The 20,052-nt window shown below is 37.1% G+C and overlaps 2 protein-coding genes across 2 annotated transcripts in view; one reads left to right on the top strand and one right to left on the bottom strand.

The window, feature by feature from the left end:
* The first annotated feature begins 21 nt into the window (after positions 1-21).
* LOC115212131 lies at positions 22-3,608 on the top strand. Its single transcript, XM_029780972.1, has 2 exons — positions 22-649; positions 3,559-3,608. The coding sequence occupies exons 1-2, from the start codon at positions 22-24 to the stop codon at positions 3,606-3,608; spliced, it is 678 nt and encodes a 225-aa protein (XP_029636832.1).
* The window catches only part of LOC118763651 (adhesion G-protein coupled receptor D2-like), a 52,227-nt gene continuing 35,677 nt past the window's right edge, over positions 3,503-20,052 (bottom strand). Inside the window, exons 5-10 of the mRNA XM_036503368.1 lie at positions 16,279-16,371; positions 14,456-14,586; positions 13,505-13,565; positions 10,160-10,251; positions 5,818-5,947; positions 3,503-4,503 (exon numbers count right to left, since the gene is read on the bottom strand). Of these exons, the coding sequence (XP_036359261.1) occupies positions 4,342-4,503; positions 5,818-5,947; positions 10,160-10,251; positions 13,505-13,565; positions 14,456-14,586; positions 16,279-16,371 (669 nt within the window). The 3' untranslated portion in view covers positions 3,503-4,341. The remainder of the gene's footprint in view (positions 4,504-5,817; positions 5,948-10,159; positions 10,252-13,504; positions 13,566-14,455; positions 14,587-16,278; positions 16,372-20,052) is intronic.

Below are 20,052 nucleotides of genomic sequence, written 5' to 3'. Positions count from 1 at the left end.
CATCCATTGCTTCTGGAAGAAATGAAAAAGTTTAACAAGAGCATCACAATCTGTTTTGTTGACTTTTGCAAAACATTTGATTCCATCAGCAGAGATCTTATGTTTAAAATCCTTGCACTCTATGGTATTCCTCCCAGAATTGTTGGTGCTATTAGAGCACAGTACACAAACACCACTGCCACAGTTATATCTCCTGATAGAGAGGCTCATTTCTTTGAAGCTGAAGCAGGTGTTCTGCAGAGTGACACACTCTCTCTTTTCTTGTTCATCATTGTTCTCAACTATGCCCTACAAATTTCTCTAGATGGTATGGAGGAAAAGGAACTCCTTTTGAAACCTCGCCAGAGCAGTCAACATTGCGCACAATATGTAACTGATCTTGACTTTGCTGACGATCTTGCCTTGATATCCCATTGTATTAAAGATGCAGAATCTTTGTTACAAGCACTGGAGAAAGCAGCAAACCAGGTCGGCCTTTACTGCAATGAGAATAAGACAGAGTTTATCACAACCTCCTCCAAGTTAACTGAACTTAAATCGCTCAATAATATATCAATCAAAAACGTTGACGACTTCAAATATCTTGGATCATACATAGTAGACTCCCAAAAAGACTTTCACATCTGCAAAGCTCTTGCTTGGGATCCATGTAACAGACTTGATGAGATCTGGCTCTCAAACCTTCCACCCTTGTTAAAAGTTAAAATGTTCTTCCATCGAGATAATGCTCGGCTATATACAACAAGGATGACATTCCAAAGGCTGGAACAGTTTCATGGGAAACAATGCCCCAGCCACCATATTTGCCAGACATTGCTCCATCTGATTATCATTTATTCCGCAGTCTTCAAAATCATTTGGACAGAAAAAATATGAATTCTATAGACGAGGCCAGAACAGTACTGAAGGAGTATTTTTCGTCATGGACAAGTGAATTTTGGAAGAGGGACCTTGCAAGTCTACCAAATGGATAGAAGAGCATTGTGGAAGATGAAGGAGAGTATATTTTAGATTTATCTTAATTTTGAAAAATAAAAGAAGTATTAAAAAAATCACATTATTAATGTTTTTGGATTCAGTCCTAATACATATCTCCAGATTGACCAAAACCTTGAGAGTGAAAGAAGCCCATTGTGTGTGTGTGTGTCTTGTCTTGTCATTGTGTGATTGTTGTAAATGAATGTCATTCATTTCCATTATTTTTGCGAAAACAATTTCTGGCCCTGGAGAAATAAATCTTTGTTCAGAAACAGGTGAAGGTTTGTGACTGACAGCAACACTAGCCATAGAAAATCTGCTTTGATAAGCTCCATCTGATTCATGTGAGCATGGAAAAGTGGATGTTAAAACAACAACAATAATGAAGAAATAAATAAATTGATAGAACAAAATGCTGAAAAATTATCAAATCTGTAGCAGAAAGATGGAAAGCATTTATTTATTATGGGAATTCTTTATCTATTTATTTATTATTCCACTACATGATTCCTAACAGAGTGACACCAAAAATAGTACAGCTTGTTAAAAGCCATAGGTTAGGTGTCTTATAATATTTTCAAATCCTTTGCAATCCTTCCTTCTAAAAGTAATAAAATACCACACAAGCCAACAAAAGAGATTTCATATGATTGCTTGAGTTTTTATTTCTACCAGCCTAAAGTTCTCTTATACTGAACACTCTGCCATTTGAAGAACAGATATACATTCTATAATGTAGTTCTGGGAACACAACACCCGAATAAAAGTTGTGATGGAACCAACATAAGTTGTGGTAAACTGAAATCATTTTAAATGCATCAAAATGAGTCATTATTATAACAATATGAAAACAGGCAGTGAGCTAGCAGAATTGTTAACATGCCAAGCAAAATATTTAGCAGCATTTTGTCCATCCTTATGTTCTGAGTTCACATTCCACTGAGGTTGACTTTGCCTTTCATCCTTTCAGAGTCAATGAAATAAGTACCAGTTATGCATTGGGGTTGATTTGACTTATATTCTCCCCCGCAAATTTCAGGCCATGTGCCTATTCTGAGACCCCCTTTGGTCACAACACAGACCATGGGATTGCACCTAGAAAGTTACCCTCCCAGGCATAAGTCTGGGCAAGGTTGTTTATGGAAGACCAGCAGTCGCCCATGCATACCGGCCTCTCCTATCCACACCACCAGTGTTATCTAAGGGAAAGGCAATGGCCAATACAGCTTGGCACCTGTGACGTTGCAATTCATTTCTACAGCTGAGTGAACTGGAGCAATGTGAAATACAGTGTCTTGCTCAAGAACACAACACGTAGCCTGGTCCGGGATTCGAGCTCACAACCTTATGATCGTAAGCTCGACGCTCTAACGACTGAGCCACGCGCCTATAGTACAAAGGATTATTACAAGGTTAAAAGGTGGCCAGTAGGCACAATCATTAACATGCCAAACAAAATGCTTAGCACCATTTCATCAGTCGTGCATTCTGAGTTCAAATTTTGCCAAGGTCAGCTTTGCCTTTAATCCTTTTGGTGTAAATAAAATAAGTATCAGTTGAACCCTGGGGTTGATGTAAGCAATCTACCCCTCCTCTAAACAATTACTGACCTTGTGTCACAGTTTGAACCATTATTACAGGATTAAAGGTGGAAAACTGGCAGAATTGTTAGCATGTCAAGCGAAATACTTAGTAACATTTCATCTGTCTCTACATTCTGAGCTCAAATTCAGCTGAGGTTGACTTTGCCTTTCATTCTTCCAAGATCAATAAAATAAGTACCTGTCAAGTCAATGTATCCCTCTCCCTTTGAAAACTTCTGGCTCTGTACCAAAATTTGAAACCATTATTATCACAAAATTAATATTCTTCCTTCTTTTCTTGAGCTCCTAACTCCTGATGGAATTCTACCCATCATAGTAGAAATTGTCTTGGATAGTTTAAACTTGGAAGAGCTCATTCTTCTTCAGTTCTAACGACAGCCAATTTCTTCCAGAGAGAGAGAGAGAGAAGTAAGAAGGCTGATACTATATGTCTCATCTCAAGTTGACCTAAGTGAGATTGGAACTCAGAAAGCACAAAGCCAGTATCAATACAGCAAAGTAGCACTAATGATTCGGCCAATTCACTGCATTATGGTTAATATATTCATGCGATTGGGCTTATTTGATGTAGAATGCTTGTCCACTTATTGAAACTAAATTAAGCTTCAACTTAGATATTCTCAGAAAATGTTAATGTTGAATAAAAACTGGATAACAGAGGTCTGCACTAAGCCAGGTTTCACTCTGTTTCCTGGATGTTCATTGTTTGGGAAATACAAGTGCTTTTATAGGCTAGATACATTGAAAAGGGTAAAATAAATCAAAATTATATGAACATTAACATTGTTTTAATTGTAGAATCAAGGTTTTTCCTTTTTATCATATCTGTGTATCACAAAAATACTGAAAGAATAATTCATTGATGGTTTACCAATATTTGGCTCTCAAAGCTTATATCAAAACAATTAGACAACAACTGATTACAATGTTGAAGTGATTTTATTTTTATTTTTATTTTTATTTTTATCTGCTCCAGTTTTATTAGAAGCTTATTTAACAAACAGACATTTAGAAGTGTCTTTTTAGGATCCTCATTCTATCTGGCTCAATCTTTTTACAAATACTTTACTTTGTAATTTGACAACATTCTTTACAAAAAATATGTTCCCGCCTGTTTCGGATAAAGATGTTTGTTCTTTCAGATGATTAGATCAGCAAAAACTATTCCTTAAAACATATGCTGCTATACTCCATGTATGTATTTATGAATACAACTGCACCAGCACATATAAATATTTTTAAGTGGAGCTGCACTTAAAGTGTTTATATGTGTATGTTACATGAAATGAGTTTTGAATGACAATTTCTTGCCTTTAAGCTGCCGAAAGTCATAATTTGAAAATTAGATGATTAGTGAGAGAGTGGAGGTGGGAGTAGGTGGGACAAAAATTTATTGAAACATTTAATTTTTTTTTTCTTTTTTCATTCTGATAATACTAATCAAACATTAAAATTTCTTTCCAGAGTGTGATTAGTTACATTTAACACTTTTTTTAAAAATTAATTTCTAGGCCACTCTCATTCAGATACAAGACAATAAAATGCATTTAAAACAGACTTTAAATGCTGCATTTAATATTGTTGGAATCAAAAATAGTTTGGTTTATTCTTTTTCTTTCCCTCATTTCTTTTAGATTCTTGGGGAAATAGTTGTTATAACTCAGTATGGTAATATGACACATCACATTAGTTTCCATTATTTTTGTTCTTACTCTCCTCTTTGGCTAATAAAGTACAAATCTATGAGATTTACTGTCATTTAATCAGAACCTTCTTCTGTATCTGAGCTTCGACCTCCTCTCTGTGCTTTCTTCTTTTTGATCTCTTCCAAAGTGGCTTCGACTGTGTCTTCATAATGAGAAGCCAGTAATGCCAAAACGTCCTTGTGAGTGCAATAGTAAAGGAAGAACATGTAAAAGTTCTGAAATAGAAAAATATTGTTCCAGAATTTACAGACATTCAGCAAATGAGATATAGAGAGATTTATTAGTAGAAATGTAATGAAAATGTAGTAATGAAAAAGATTTTTGTAGAGAGGGGAGTTATTATCTGAACAAATCATGATAAAAAATTAGAATAAAGAGTTAAAACGGATATTTGGATATATTTTGTTGTACCTTGGGAGGATCATTGTGCCAATAATAAATACATGCACTGGTTCTAGTTCATTTCTTTTATTATTAGTCAATTAGTTAGCCATATAACCAAGAGCTAATTAATTGCTGATCAGTTAGCCAGGTCTGTCAGACTCCTTTCATTGTCAGTTGGGATTTCATCAATGATGTACCCTCTCTACTATAGATTTGCTTGTCATTAATGAGGTTACAAATGGCAATTGAAAGGACTCTAATTCTACCTGATTGATTGACTGAATGCTTAACCAAACAATTGATTAGTTAATTAGTTAAATGGTTAATCAATTGACTAATAATAATAAAAGAAGTGAAATGGAACCAGTGTCTGTGTTTATTATTTGCATATTGAACCTTCTGAGATACAAAATCTGCTTCAAAACACAAGTTCACATCAGGAATCTTGCAAACCAACTACAAAAGCAAAATATATGGATATAACTTTATTATTTTAGCGTTTCTTTAATTTCTGTTCATGGCATTTCTTGTGGCAACAAGGTCAAAGACATAGTTGTGTGGTTAAGAAACTACAGAGATCATAAAACCATTAGATTTCTTATTTGTAAGTCAACTATAATTTTTCAATTGTCTTTTCCCCTTAAGGCTGATGACTAGAGGATGTTGTAGAAAAAAATTAATGAAGGAAATTCTCGTTGTAAGGGTTGGGAGAAGGGAACACACATTGTAGGGCTGGCCTAGGGCATTACCTTGCCAAGGAATCATGGAGATTGCATTTGAGTTAATGACTTTTATTTTAAAACTGATTATAGCTAGTGTCAGTTTCGGGAAGAAATTATAATAAAGATGCAAATGTAAACATGGTACAGCATTAGATAATCTTTAGATATATGAAGGCACATGGCTTAGTGGATAGTGTATTAGACTCATGATTGTAAGATTGTGGTTTCAATTCCTGGACTGGGTGACACATTGTGCTCTTGAGCAAAAACACTTTTTTTCACATTGCCCCTGTCCACTCAGCTAGCAAAAGTGAGTAATCCTGTGATGGACCAGTGGGGAATTTAGTTGCTATGGAAACTGGAAAACCAGCCCTTATGAGTTAGTATAACTCGAGACGGTAAAGAAAAACTTTAGATACTGACCTGTGGTCCTGCAAGAAGGATAAAAGCCCAACCGAAAGGAAGTGTGCTATATCCAGTGAGTGGAATCAAACCAAACAACCAAGTAGTTCCGAAAAGATGCATTTCACCAAAGAATGTGACAACAAGATTCCTGTAAATAGCCATGAGAGAAACTGATGTAAATACATTTTGCTGATAATAAATGAGATTATACAATAGATAACAGTTCTTAGAATATTATTTTTTTCCAAAACCAATGGTTAGTTTTCAATAGAAAGAAAAAAAGGGAATATATTGAACTCTAGAGTATTGGCATTTATTTTATTGATCCTGGAGCAATGAAAGATAAAACCATTTCTAGCAGAATTTGAATGTAAAGATACAAGACATTTCATCCAGCTTTCTTACTATTTCTGCCAACTTGCTTCCCATTCTTATTTATAATAAGCATATGAAATACACTCTTACATAAGATGCTCCCCTTTTTTAACAGGTATATTTTGTGGAGAAAAAAAACAAGCAAATTTAGTATATTTAATCACACATGTATTGAAAGATATTTTAACATTGTTTTATTGGGGAAAATGTATAATTCTATACATGTAAACACAATATTGGGACAGTATGAAACCATAAATTTATTATAAATAAACTATGTTATCAAAGTCTTGTTGTGGTTTTGTTGTCATTCACTCATTGCAAATAACTCAGAGATAAATGAAAGTTCAACATTCCTATCATCTCTATAGGAGAATTGTTTATTTAGATAATAAATAAATGTTTCTTAAAGATCATTGAATGAGGTAAGACATCTGTCAAGTATTGGTTATGTACACTGGGGAAGGAAGTATAATCAGATGATGTAGTCTCTCCACATAACTGCTGACACTGAGTGTGCAATTTACTTTACTAAGTTTGTCCTAACAGAGCAAAAATTTGGTGTGAAGGGCACAATCAAGACAATCCCAGCACTTGACAGCTATTCATTTATTCAAATCTGCAAAGGATTAAAAGGCTAAGTTGACTCCAGTGGGATAGAGTGGCTAACTGGCTTCTGTGCCAGTGGCACATAAAAGGCACCATTCGAGTGTGATCGTTACCAACGTCACCTTACTGGCACTTGTGCCCGTGCTAGTAGGGTGCCAAGAGCACCATCCGAGCATGATCGTTGCCAGAGCAGCTAACTGGCTTCTGTGCCGGTGGCTTGTAAAAGGCACCATTTGAGCGTGATCGTTACCTGCATCACTTTACTGGCCCCTGTGCTGGTGGCATGTGTAAAAAGATTTGAGCAAGGTTGTTGCCAGTACCGCCTGACTGGCCCCTGTGCCAGTGGCACATAAAAACCACCCACTACACTCTCGGAGTGGTTGGCGTTAGGAAGGGCATCCAGCAGTAGAAACTCTGCCAGATCAAGATTGGAGCCTGGTGCAGCCATCGGGTTCGCCAACCCTCAGTCAAAATCATCCAGCCCATGCTAGCATGGAAAGCGGACATTAAACGAAGATGATGATGATGATGATGATGATGATCATCATCATCATCGTTTAACGTCCGTTCTCCATGCTAGCATGGGTTGGACAGTTCGACCAGGGATCTGGGAAGCCAGAAGGCTATACCAGGCTCCAGTCTGATCTGGCAGTGTTTCTACAGCTGGATGCCCTTCCTAACGCCAACCACTCCAAGAGTGCAGTGGGTGCTTTTTACGTGCCAGGCGAGCAATAATTAGAAATTGCAAAGTTTTCTGTCTGTTGCTCTACATATACTGCCAATCCAAATATTTTTATTCCATTCACATGAATGATTCATTCAAGGGATACAGATATTCAAGTTAACATGTTTCATCACCATTGCAAGTATATACTCATCTATTTAGAATTGAAAATAACTTAAGTTCTCCCCAAACTCATTCTCTGTTTGCTGTATATGTTTTCACTTCAGCTCTTGTGTATCAGCTGTCCCAGGAAAACATTGACCATATTTTACCAACCCAGCATACTTCAACACAGTAATAAAAATGGGAAACCCTTTGATCACAAGGCTGTTTGATTTGGGTTAACTTGAATATAAACAACAACAGCTACAAGACAGTGATAAAAATAACTCAGTATTCATCATCATCATCATCGTTTAACGTCCATTTTCTATGCTGGCATGGGTTGGACAGTTTGACTGGGGACTGGCAAGCCAGGATGCTGCACCAGGCTCCAATCTGATCTGGCAATGTTTCGACAGCTGGATGCCCTTCTTAACACCAGCCACTCCGAGACTGTAGTGGGTGCTTTTTATGTGCCACCAGCATGGGAGCCAGTCAGGCAGCACAGGCATCAGCCATGTTTGGATGGTGCTTTTTATGTGCTACCAGCACAGGAGCCAGTCGAGATGGTTGAGCTGGCATTGATCTTGTTTGGATGGTGCTTTTTACATGCCACTGGCACAGGGAGCCACTGTCACTGGCAACAACTCATGCATGAATGGTGCAAATTGCATGCTACCAGCACAGGAGCCAGTTAGGTGGCATTGGCATCAGCCACAACTACAATTTCCATTTTTGATTTCGATTTGATTGAGTTCTGATTGTGATCTTGGTTTTTGATTTTGACTTTACTCGACTCAATAGCTCTTCTCAAGCATGACGGTGTTGCCCAACAATTCAAAGGTACTTTTTAAATGGGCTGGTTATGCAACACTGATATAGGTTATGGCTGTGATCTCACTTTACTTGCTAGGTCTTCTCATCACAGCATATCTCCAGAGGTCTCGGTCTCTTGTCATTGCATCTGTGAGGCCCAATGTTCAAAGGTCATGCTTCACCACCACATCCCATATCTTCCTAGGTCTCCCTCTTCCATGGGTTCCTTCCACTGTTAGGGAATGACACTTCGCACAGCTCTCCTCATTCATACACATCACATGACCATACCAGCACAGCCTTCCTTCTTGCACACCACATCTGATGCTTCTAATGTCCAACATTTCTCTCAGGGCACTTACACTTTGTTGTGTGTGCACACTGGGTCAGGATTTGACAGGCTCTCCTCTTCTCATTCTCCACATTCAGCAGCCTTTCGTAATGGCATCTCCAAGCCTCTTTCTTTGCAGAATCATTAAAAGCAAGTGTAGTGTCATCCATGCAGACACATTTCTCTCCTGTAACATCATAATTTTCTCTTACACACTGTCTTGCATCCGGAATACTTCAGTTCTTTAGTCCTCATGTCACTGAATATTGGCAAACTTCTTCTTTTCTACTTCTCCATTGGCTATATACGCCTGTCTCCCAGCCTCCCTTCTGGCTATCTGGTACAGTTCCTTGCTACACCCACTCTTCCAGGTTTTCTAGGCTTGTTTCTTTGTTCTAATGGCTTTGTCTACTGTATTATTACACCACCACAATACCCTAGGTCTGGAAGGGACTTTGCATCAGCTGCAAATTTGGTCTGTGGCACTCAGTAAGCTGTCACATAGGAATTTCCAGTTACCATCTATGTCACAAGTCTGCAGCTCTTCCTCCCTCCCATCAAATTTCTCAGTGACGATGTCCCTAAATCTCTGACCATGTGAAGGGTTCTTTAGCTTCCAAATCCTTCTTTTCTGGATTGGTCTGCTTCTTGGCAACCTTCTGGCCTCGAGTCTGAAGTCATTCATGGCTAGTCTATACTGGAGGGTACATTCTTCACCAGAGAGGGTCTTTGTATTTAAGAGCAACTATGCATCCCACTGTCCGGTGAAGATGAAATCAATCTGGCTAGCAGAGTCACCTGCTTGATGGGTTATCAGGTGGCTGACTGGGTTCCTGAGTTTGGTGTTGCAGATTAATAGGTTGCTTGCATCACAGAACTCCAGTAGCCTAGTTTTAGAAACCAATTCCATGACCCCTGTGAACACCATGGAAGATACTATATTGCTGTCCAACATGCCCCATATTACCTTTAGTAATTAAAATAACAAGTATTTTGTACTTGATACAAAGGTCTTATATCTTAGAAGAATGAAAAAGAGAAGTATGTAATACTTGTGCCTTTCTCATGATTTCAATAACCATATTTGATGGTATAAAAAGTGCATGGACACTAAAGATGTCCTTTAGTTTCAGCAGTGCATATTTGAGATGAAAAAAAGTTTCAAGTGCATTAAAAAATGTTATATATAAAGCAATGTAGTAGTACATTAATTTGCATATAGGACCTGAGCTGGTTTTTTGAGAAACATTTTGGAAAAAAAAACAGTGTGTCTTATATACAAGTGTATAGCAGAGAAACAAGTGAAATCAAAACAGAGGATGCACTAAAAATGCTGACATAGAAAGCATCAGTATTAAAATCAGTGCAATATTTTCTTTTTGTTCCTTAATTTGATGACTTACGTTAGTTTGTGTTTTAATGATTTTCTTTCCTCTTTCTCACAATCTTTCTTCCATCGATTCCACAGAGATAATAGCAGCACCAATTGATTAAACTAAAGACAGAAGAGAACAGTTATGAAAGAATAAGAAAATCTCACAGGTTAATTTTTAAATTTAAAATTAATTCAGAGGAATTCTAAGATTTTGTTTTAAAATTTCAGAAGAATTGTAAGGTTTTGTTATAAAATTTCAGAGGAATTCTAAGGTTTTGTTTTAAAATTTCAGACCCATTTTTTTTTTAATGTCATGTTTGAATGAGTCCTTTTAATTATATATTCTTCAAACAACTGCTTTTGTTCCTGGATGATCTTTCTTTTATAAAACATTCACGCATAAATTTCAAACAGAATCTGTCTATCCAGCTAGGTAAAGTGAAACAGTTAAAGGTATATACCTTCCCGATAATTTTAAAATGTTTGTGCACACACATGTATGTGGGGGGGGGGAGGCATGTGGCTTAGTTGGTAGGGTTGCACTCTTGATCTTGCAACTGTGGTTCGATTCTCAAACTGGTAGATGATGTATACATCATTATCGTCATCATTTAACATCCACCTTCCATGCTGGCAACATACATACATCTATGTATGTGGGTGGGTGTATGTGTGTATGTATGTATGTATTCATATATATTGGTCCAAAGATGATATAACCAAAAAAGAAGCACACTCCAAAACATTAGAGTAGTAATATTTAGAAGGTTGTTCATTATAGGTAACTTGTTAGAAACAAATGGCCTGAATCTGACGAGTCACCTGTACAGCTAAGTGGCTTAGATATGCGAAACCAAAAGCCACTCTCTGACCATAATAAACAGCCTTCTAAATGTATTGCATATATATCATCATCATCATCATCTTCGTTTAGCGTCCGCTTTCCATGCTAGAATGGGTTGGACGGTTCAACTGGGGTCTGGGAAGCCAGAAGACTGCACCAGGCCCAGTCTGATCTGGCAATGTTTCTACGGCTGGATGCCCTTCCTAACGCCAACCACTCCATGAGTGTAGTGGGTGCTTTTTACATGCCACCGGCACAGGTGCCAGACGAGGCTAGAAAACAGCCACGATCAGATGGTATTTTTTACATGCCACCGGCACGGGGGCCAGGCAAGGCTGGCAATGGCCACAATCGGATGGTGCTTTTTACATGCCACCGGCATGAGGCCAGTCGGGGCGGCGCTGGCAATGGCCACGTTCGGATGGTTCTCTTACGTACCACCGGCACTGGTATCACAGCTGCAATTTCCATTGATGTTGATCGATTTCGATTTTCACTTGCCTCAACAGGTCTTCATAACAGGTCTTTGCCTCAACAGGTCTTCACAACAGGTCTTCACAACAGGTCTTTGCCTCAACAGGTCTTCACAAGCTATTTCTTTATTACCCACAGGGGGCTAAACACAGTGAGGACAAACAAGGACAGACATACGTATTATGTCGATTCCATCGACCCCAGTGCGTAACTGGTACTTATTTAATCGACCCCGAAAAGATGAAAGGCAAAGTCAACCTCGGCGGAATTTGAACTCAGAACGTAGAGGCAGACGAAATACTGCTAAGCATTTCGCCCAGTGTGCTAACGTTTCAGCCAGCTTGCCGCCTTTTACTCATGAGTAAAATATTGTAATGTGTTTATGCAGAACCCCTTTGTTATAATGTATAATGTTATAATGCAGCTCTGGTTGTGAAACCAAGAGTGCATTGGTTATTTCCCTTGTATCGTCACACTTGCATCTTTAAAAGTAATGGTTTCTAAAGTGAAAGTAGAGAATTAAGGTATTGGCAAGGATTATTTAGTAAATGGTATTGAGAATTGGAAGCAGAGCTGACGCAATTGAAGGATGTTGTAGGGAAAATGGAGCGAGAAAGAGATGCAAAACTTAAATATAATCTTTATATCTTTTATTTGTTCCAGTTGTTGGAATGCAACTGAGCCGGGGCATCACCTTAAACGTTGTAGGTGAACTTATTCCATCATTTTCTTTTCCTGAACTACAAAGTTTCTGGGATGTAGACAAACCAATACTGGTTGTCAAGTGGTAGTGGTGACAAACAACACACACACACACAACACACACACACACACACACCACACACACACACACACACACATCAATCAATTATTCACAAGTCCAAAAAAGCATACTCTAAGAATTTTTTTAGTTGCAATATTTAAAGTAGTTGATGGTTATGAATGGACAGAATGTTACTGTTAGTTTCACATTTATTATTGCTCTTAGCAATATAGATGACTCATCAGACCTGCTGGCTGGAGGCACATAGCCTCTTTACTAATGGAAGTAAGAATACAGTTTGATCAGCAAGAGCGTGAAAAAAAACAAAACAAACAAAACCGTGTAAAGTGAGAACTATATCGGGACAAGATGGAGTTATCTCCCTTTAACCCATTTCAGTTGTGTTCAAGAAGAATCGTGTATGATTTCCGTTCACTTGGAAATTTTCTTTCATGGGAGCACTGACTGAACATTTCATTTTTGGAAACCATGAGAGAAAATTTGTAATGGAAATGTAGAATTGCCTGTTTACTGAATGGAAATCATATACAAGTTATGGTATTCTTCTTTTAACTATGCCTGATTTATAAAATATGATTGTAGAAGCAATGTTTGATCTACCTTCTTCCATTCCTATATATATTCTATGCCCCATTGTAGATTTGGTCATAGTAGTGATGTCTTTTATGTATACAACTGATTTGATATTGCATGACTAGTTGTGCAGACATGCATTCGTATTTCTGCAGATGTAATTTTAACTTTGAAAATGTTATAGCTAATTACTTTAATCCACTTACTCAGAATTCCCCATCTGCATACATTTACATGGCAACAATATGCAGGTGAGAAATTTCAGAGGGGTTGCTTTTCTGAGCATAAGCGTTAAAGTGTTCAATGAGGGTGAAGAGAGGAATTCAATGATCAGATTGAGTTCTTTAATGTGTAAGTAAATTATATCAGCAGGTAATCAAACTGCACATTTATTATTTAAACTGAACACTAATGTCACCAATCTCCAAATGAGTACACAAACACTTGGACATTGTTCCGTTTCATGAGAACTTATTCATTGATACTTATTTGACCTACGCTGGATAAAATAACTCTTAAATACATATATGCGTACTTATAGAGGAAGCTTTGTTTCTAGATTAGAGAGCAGCTCTTTCTCTGTTGAAAACTTTTTTAAACAAAACCAGGACAAACATAATGTCACAGATGCAGTTCTGTCACCTGCATAATGTCAATGATGCCTGAATTACTGACCAATAATGGCATTTTATACTTACACCAAGTATACAATAGACAGGTCCCATGAAAATCCATTGCGTCCATTCTGTAAGCCAACATCTGCAACAGAGCCAAGCAGTTGAATAAAATACATTCTAACAAAGATTTAATTCAAACAAGTTAAAAATACCAATTTTTCTCAGCAGAACATCATACATAAGAGAGACCGATTTTATAATTATTGTCCTAAAGCTAACTTACTTTCAAAACAAGTTTTAACTAAACTATTATTTAAAAATGCTTCTTTGTGAGTATCAGCATTTCAAATTTCATACTTATCAATATTAACTTTGATTTTGCTTTTTGAGATGCTTTTTGCAGCTGCCATTATCATCATCATCATCATCATCATCATCATTTTAATATCCATTTCTCCATAAGTGAATGAGTTGGATGAAATTTGTTGGGAAGGATTTTTCTATGTCTGGATGCCATTCCTGTCACCAACACTCACCTGTCTCCAAGAAAGGTAATATTTCCCTGTGATCAGACAAGTTTTCAAGGAATATGGGAAATGAAAGCCATCATTTGTATGATATTGAAGTTTATTTACAATTATCATGTGAAGCCTAGGCCAGGAGACAGTAACATACAGACACACATATGCAATTACATGCACAGATACACAGACACGCATGCATGCACATACACACACACAATGTATGTCCCTGGACACATGTATATGCACACACACACATATGATAGGCTCCTTTCAGTTACCCTTTCCAAAATCCACTCACAAGGCTTTAGTCAACCCAGAGCTATAGTAGAAGACTTTTGCTCAAAGTGCTGCACTGTAGTAGGGCTGAACCCAAGACCATATAGTTGGGAAGCAAGCTTCTTAACCACACAGCCACACCTACATCTTTATAATTTTATATATATTAGCAACAGAGGAAGAATTTTTCAAGCTACAAATTCTGAAGTATAGTTACAAAATATTTACTTACATTTTTCCATTAATGAGATTATCAGGATAATACAAGAGAATTGGGATAATACCAGCCCAAGGTATGCCATACCCCACTATAACATACATAATACGCCGAAAATGTTTACTTCCATGGATACCTATTGTACACTGAAGAAGATGATAAAAAAAAACGGAAACATTTGTAAATATACACAGTTAAATATTTTTTCAATATTTTCAAACAGAAATGCATATGTATTAAATTAGAAATATTTTAGTGACTGAAAATATTTTTTTAAATGCTGAATTGTGCTTTAGGAAGCAAATATAGAAGGAAACTTCAGAAAAATGTGCAATATCTTTCCAAATTTTTAGAAAACTATAATACATAAGTTATTAAACTTGATTTCTACAAAGGATTGATGTGGAGAAAAAATTCAGTCATATTAAAGCCTAGACCTATGGCAATAAAGATAAAATTAGGTCTAGTCTTTGAACAACTACTCAGTTAAATTCTTGGAATGAAAAACATTTACACAGAGTGATTTTTATCTCTTAATATACAGCATATGTTTGATGTTAGCAACTTTATGAATATGCACATAAAAGGTTGTTTGTGATAGACAATGTGGTAATTAATAATTGCTTCTAATTTAGACACAAGGCCAGCAAATTTAAGGGTAAAGGACAGTTGATAATATCAAACCTAGTTTTTAATTGATACTTTATTTCATCAACCCTGAAAGGCTGAAAAGCAAAGCTTATCTCAATAGCATTTGAAATTAGAATTGGCAGAAATACTGCAAGGTATTCTTGACAATTCTCCTGGATTGTAACTTTTGGTTTCTGATTTAGGAAAAAGGCCAATTTTTTTGACCCTGAAAAGAGGAAAGACAAAGTTGACTTCAGTCAGTTTTCAATGTAAAGAGCTGGAAGAAATGCTGCTAAGGTTTTTATTGGATGACTAATGATTCTGCCAGCTCATTGACCCCAGGGTGATTAAAGGCAAAGTTAACCTCAAATGGATTTGAACTCGGAATGTAAAGAGCTGGAATGAATGTTGCAAAGTATTTTTCAGATGCCCCAATGATTCTGCCAGCTTGCTACCAATTATAGCTTTTTATTAAGGCAGAAAGCAACCAATTTGGGGGAGGAAAGGGTTAGTCGATGTCATCAATCCCGTGCTTGACAAGTACTTTATGGTAATGACCCTGAATGAGTGAAAGGTAAAGTTGACCATGGCAGTATTTTGATTCAGAATGTAAAGAGCCAGAAAAAAAATTTCTGGTGCACTAATAATTCTATTAGCTCACTAGTAACAATTCTGACCTAACCCTTTTTAATTAATCATGCATTATCCTGTAGCTTCAAGATTTTGATGATGTGATTGTATATTTTTAGAATGACAATGTAGGCTAGGTATGAGAAGCTAGATCTAGCCAGTATAAACATAAAAACAAGTAAAATATTTTAGCCAGATATGGCCAGTTTAAATGCTAAAGGGCTAAACATAAGAAGTTTATGTTCAAAGTGGATAGTTTATTCTTTATGGTAGATAATATCAATGGTGTCTTTAATTAGTTGTGGTATACCCTTTTAGATCACTTACAAATTTATCAGAACCTGATGAATTATCTCTGGGTGTCTTCAATTGCTTTCTTATCCAAGTGCATGTGAGCAGTTTGAAATGGGACAGTAAGATATGACTAATCACCTTTTCACAAAAACCTTGGTAATCATATCATACATAGTTTTAAGCATTTTCATCTAAGACATTTAATACTAGCAAATAATTTTATTATTGCAATCGGAATTATATCAACATTCTATATAATCAAAATATAAACATGAGTTACTCACATCTGCTAATTTCCAACAGGCAAAAAGAAACATCCAACTATATGCTGATGTGAACAGAAACACTATTGCCACAGTTGCAGCTATACAGAAGCCCTGTAATTGATAAAATAAAATTAAATTAAATAAAAAAAAATAAGCCTACAATACAATGATGACTTCACAAAAAGCAATGTTTCATGTAACATGCAAACAGTTTCATTGTTGATTTTACTGGGAGGTCAATTGAAAAACATAAAAACCATTGACTGAAATACGTTGCAACCTTACAAACTATTACAGATGGTACAGTTTTCCCCTTTAGTGAAACATGTTCATTCTGAGGAAACCTCTAAAATAGGTAATATATTGCATTTAAAATTGTTGAAGCCAACAAATTATGTGTTGAGATATTGTAAAATATTGTAAAAAAGCTATGCAGAGAGAATATATCATCATCATCATCATCGTTTAGCGTCCATTCTCCATGCTAGCATGGGTTGGACCGGGGATCTGGGAAGCCAGAAGGCTGCACCAGGCTCCAGTCTTATCTGGCAATGTTTCTACAGCTGGATGCCCTTCCTAACGCCAACCACTCCGTGAGTGTAGTGGGTGCTTTTTGTATGTGTATATATATTCCCAAAGGAGATAGTAGTCACATCTAACCAGACATGTTCCTGCTCTCTAGGAATACAATCATTTTTGTGTATGTAAAGAAACCTATACTGATTGTCAAGTGTGTGTGTGTGGTGGGGACAAGTGCAAAGATACACTTACACACACATACATGAATATAAATACAATGGGTATCTACATAGTTTCCATTAACCAAATTCATTCACAAAGCATTGGTCAGCTTGGGGTATAATAAAAGATATTTGCCCAAGGTACCATGCATTGGGATTGAACCCATCTAATCTCATCTCATCTTTTTCACCCATTTATTCTTGGGAGGGTCATGGAGGCAGAGTCCTTAAGCATGCCTTCCAATTGGGTCCTATCAGAAACAAATGTCTCTTCTTGATCCGGCTGGATCCCCAAGCAAGACCAACTGAACTCATGGATGTTATTCAGACATCTTGCTTGTAGTCTAGCTCTGGCAGTGGCGGTTCATGTATGGCACTGCAAAACTGCAGCACCCACTATTTCCACTCGATATTATTGATAACATTCAATATAATGAGTCCTTTTTTCTTCAATTTTTTCTTTATACTTGTACATTATATAATCCCTAAGCCTAATGTCAGTAGCCATCCCCTAATTTATAGAAAAAATACAAAAATTCTTGTATAGAACTGTGTGCTTCACAGTTCCAGCAACACAGTGTTTGGCTGTTGTGCACACACTCACATGTCCAAGATAGGAAGCTTCGCACTAGGGAGAGAGAGCACTGTGGTTCATGCAGTGCCGACCCTTGTGTGCTGGTGAAAGGCAGTGTGTCTTTTTGACTCCGCTTGTGTTGTGCTTAAAAACGTGTTTATATTCTTGAATGTGATAAAGTGTAGAATTAGATTATTATCCTGCTTCCAATTAGTGTTGCTGCCAGGATTTGAAAAATAGAGCAGACTTTCCTCCCTTATTTTGTGATTTAGTGGGAATTTTTGAAAAACAAGGGGTAATTCGCAGCAGTGTTCAGTGAACAAATTAAACATACTACCCGGCAGTGGCTAAAATATGAACCGATCAAGTTTAGGTATAAATTTTCTTTTTATTTGTTTGTTTCTTTTTACACAATATTAAAACAACAGCTATAAATTTTCTGAAGCAGCATCCCCACTAATTTTATCTATGAGCTACCACTGAGCTCTGGGTCTCCTGCTGGATGGTTTCGTCCATAAAACTTGTCCAGCAATTGTTTTCTGAGACATCCTTACCACACGTCTGTAATATCGGATTTGTGATCTCTCAATTTGAAGAAGAAGCGACTTCACCTAGAGCACCTCTCTTATCTCTGAGCTTCACACTCTGTCGAGTAAACGTTACTCCAAAGACCCTTCAGAGGAACCCCCTTTCAGGTGCTTGTATTTGCGATCGTATTCTTTCGGTCATTACACAAGATTCATGACCGTATATAAGGCACAAACACTGAATTGAAGATGGCGTGTTTGGTTTTTATATGTAACTCCCTTCTCCCTTCCTCTATATTGAACTCAGTTGTTCAATACTTTTTTTTAATATGCCTGACCACTCATCACGTCAGTTCTTCAGCAGTTTTCTGTAATTTTTGTTAGTTCCTGCCAACCAATTCTATTGTCAAATGAAGTTTACCCCTACAATCTTTTTTCCTTACTTTACACTATTCTTAACATTTTTGCCAACACATACTCACTCCATCCTCTCCCCACACATTATTTTTCACTACTCTGAAGTTTCTATCCGTCCTCTTCCATCTATCCATCCTCTTCTCCATTTCCACTTTATTTGTGCGTGGACCAATTCACCTGATCTTGTTTTTCATTGCTCTCAATGCTCTTGCTAACATCAGCCCTTGTTTCTGGATCCAGCAGTTCAAATGACCTGGGTCTTGTAATTTTAATCATGCAGTACTTCCTATCTGCCCTTTGACATTACTCCTAAAACCCTTTCATTTTCTCATTTCTATTGAATCCGAATAATAAGACAACTATTTTTAACATCATTACTTTCTTCGCATTTCACCATTTAGTGATAATTTATTGTGTATCACCGCAACTGCATAAGGTGTAATGTCTTCTTCAAGCTGACAGGTGTGGCTGTGTGGTAAGAAGCTTGCTTTTCACCCACATGGTTCCTGGTCCAGTCCCACTGTGTGGCACCTTGGGCAAGTGTCTTCTGCTACAGCCTCGGGTTGACCAAAGCCTTGTGGGTGGATTTGATAAATGGAAACTGAAAGAAGCTCGTCGTATATATGTGTAGTGAGTCAGGAATGCTAGTTGTGTTGCTACGACATAGCACAGTTGTGCTGTGGTATGCTCCAACCAATCAGAGCTGGACATGCAGGGATACAATAAGTAAAGCGCGGTTTTTAAGTACCGTAGATCCTCGAGTATAATCCGCATCTTTTCCCCCAAATTTAAAGGTCAAAATCCTTAGTGCGTACTATATACGAGATTAAAAATGAAAATTATTTTCTAAGCAATGTCCGAGACTCTATTTGCTGTCCGGCGATGTTTATTCAGACACATTTTGTAATGTCGGGCACGAAAATACTTTAAGCTAAGCCTGAAAGCAATGAAGTCATAAAAGAATCATCCATAACTTGCAGTAAGCAACATTTATTAAACGTTATTACTGTTATTACTGTTATTTCTTTATTTTCTGCAAACAAAATGCACAAAAAAGCTACACGTTTGCATTACGTTACATATATACAATAATAATAAAGGACGTTACCGTATACATTTTTACAAACCAAGGACGTTATATAGACCTCCTTAACTCAAGTTAGAGAGGGGTGCGTATTATACACAAGGTTTAGGTTTTTCAGAGGTACAGCCCACCCCTCCCAAAAGTCCCCTGCGTATTATACTCAAGGGCGGACTATACTAGAGGATTTACGGTAGTTGGTGAATGAAACAGCTTCTGGTTTTTCTCCACTAACTTTGTACGACCAACTTGGTGTTATATCGGTTCTCGATTTGTCACCTCCTGAACAGCCTAGTTCATTTATGCTCACTTCGCTCCTTGAAAGTCTGGATGATATCAGCCACAACTCGTCCTCATAATGAACTGTATATTTTCAGTTAAACTAGCTTCATTCATATTAGCTTACAATGTCTTCCAACAGAATCCTTTTGTTCAAAAGTATTGCTTTACCTG

This window comes from Octopus sinensis, linkage group LG5 (genome assembly GCF_006345805.1).
Source record: "Octopus sinensis linkage group LG5, ASM634580v1, whole genome shotgun sequence".
NCBI classification, from domain to species: domain Eukaryota; kingdom Metazoa; phylum Mollusca; class Cephalopoda; order Octopoda; family Octopodidae; genus Octopus; species Octopus sinensis.
This window is presented reverse-complemented; position numbering and strand designations above follow the sequence as displayed.

Coding starts and splice junctions, on each gene's coding strand:
- LOC115212131 (XM_029780972.1), top strand. CDS start 22: ATGAAAAAGTTTAACAAGAGCATCACAATCTGTTTTGTTGACTTTTGC. Junction 650..3,558: donor AGCTCTTGCTTGGGATCCAT/GTAACAGACTTG, acceptor TATCTGCTCCAG/TTTTATTAGAAGCTTATTTA.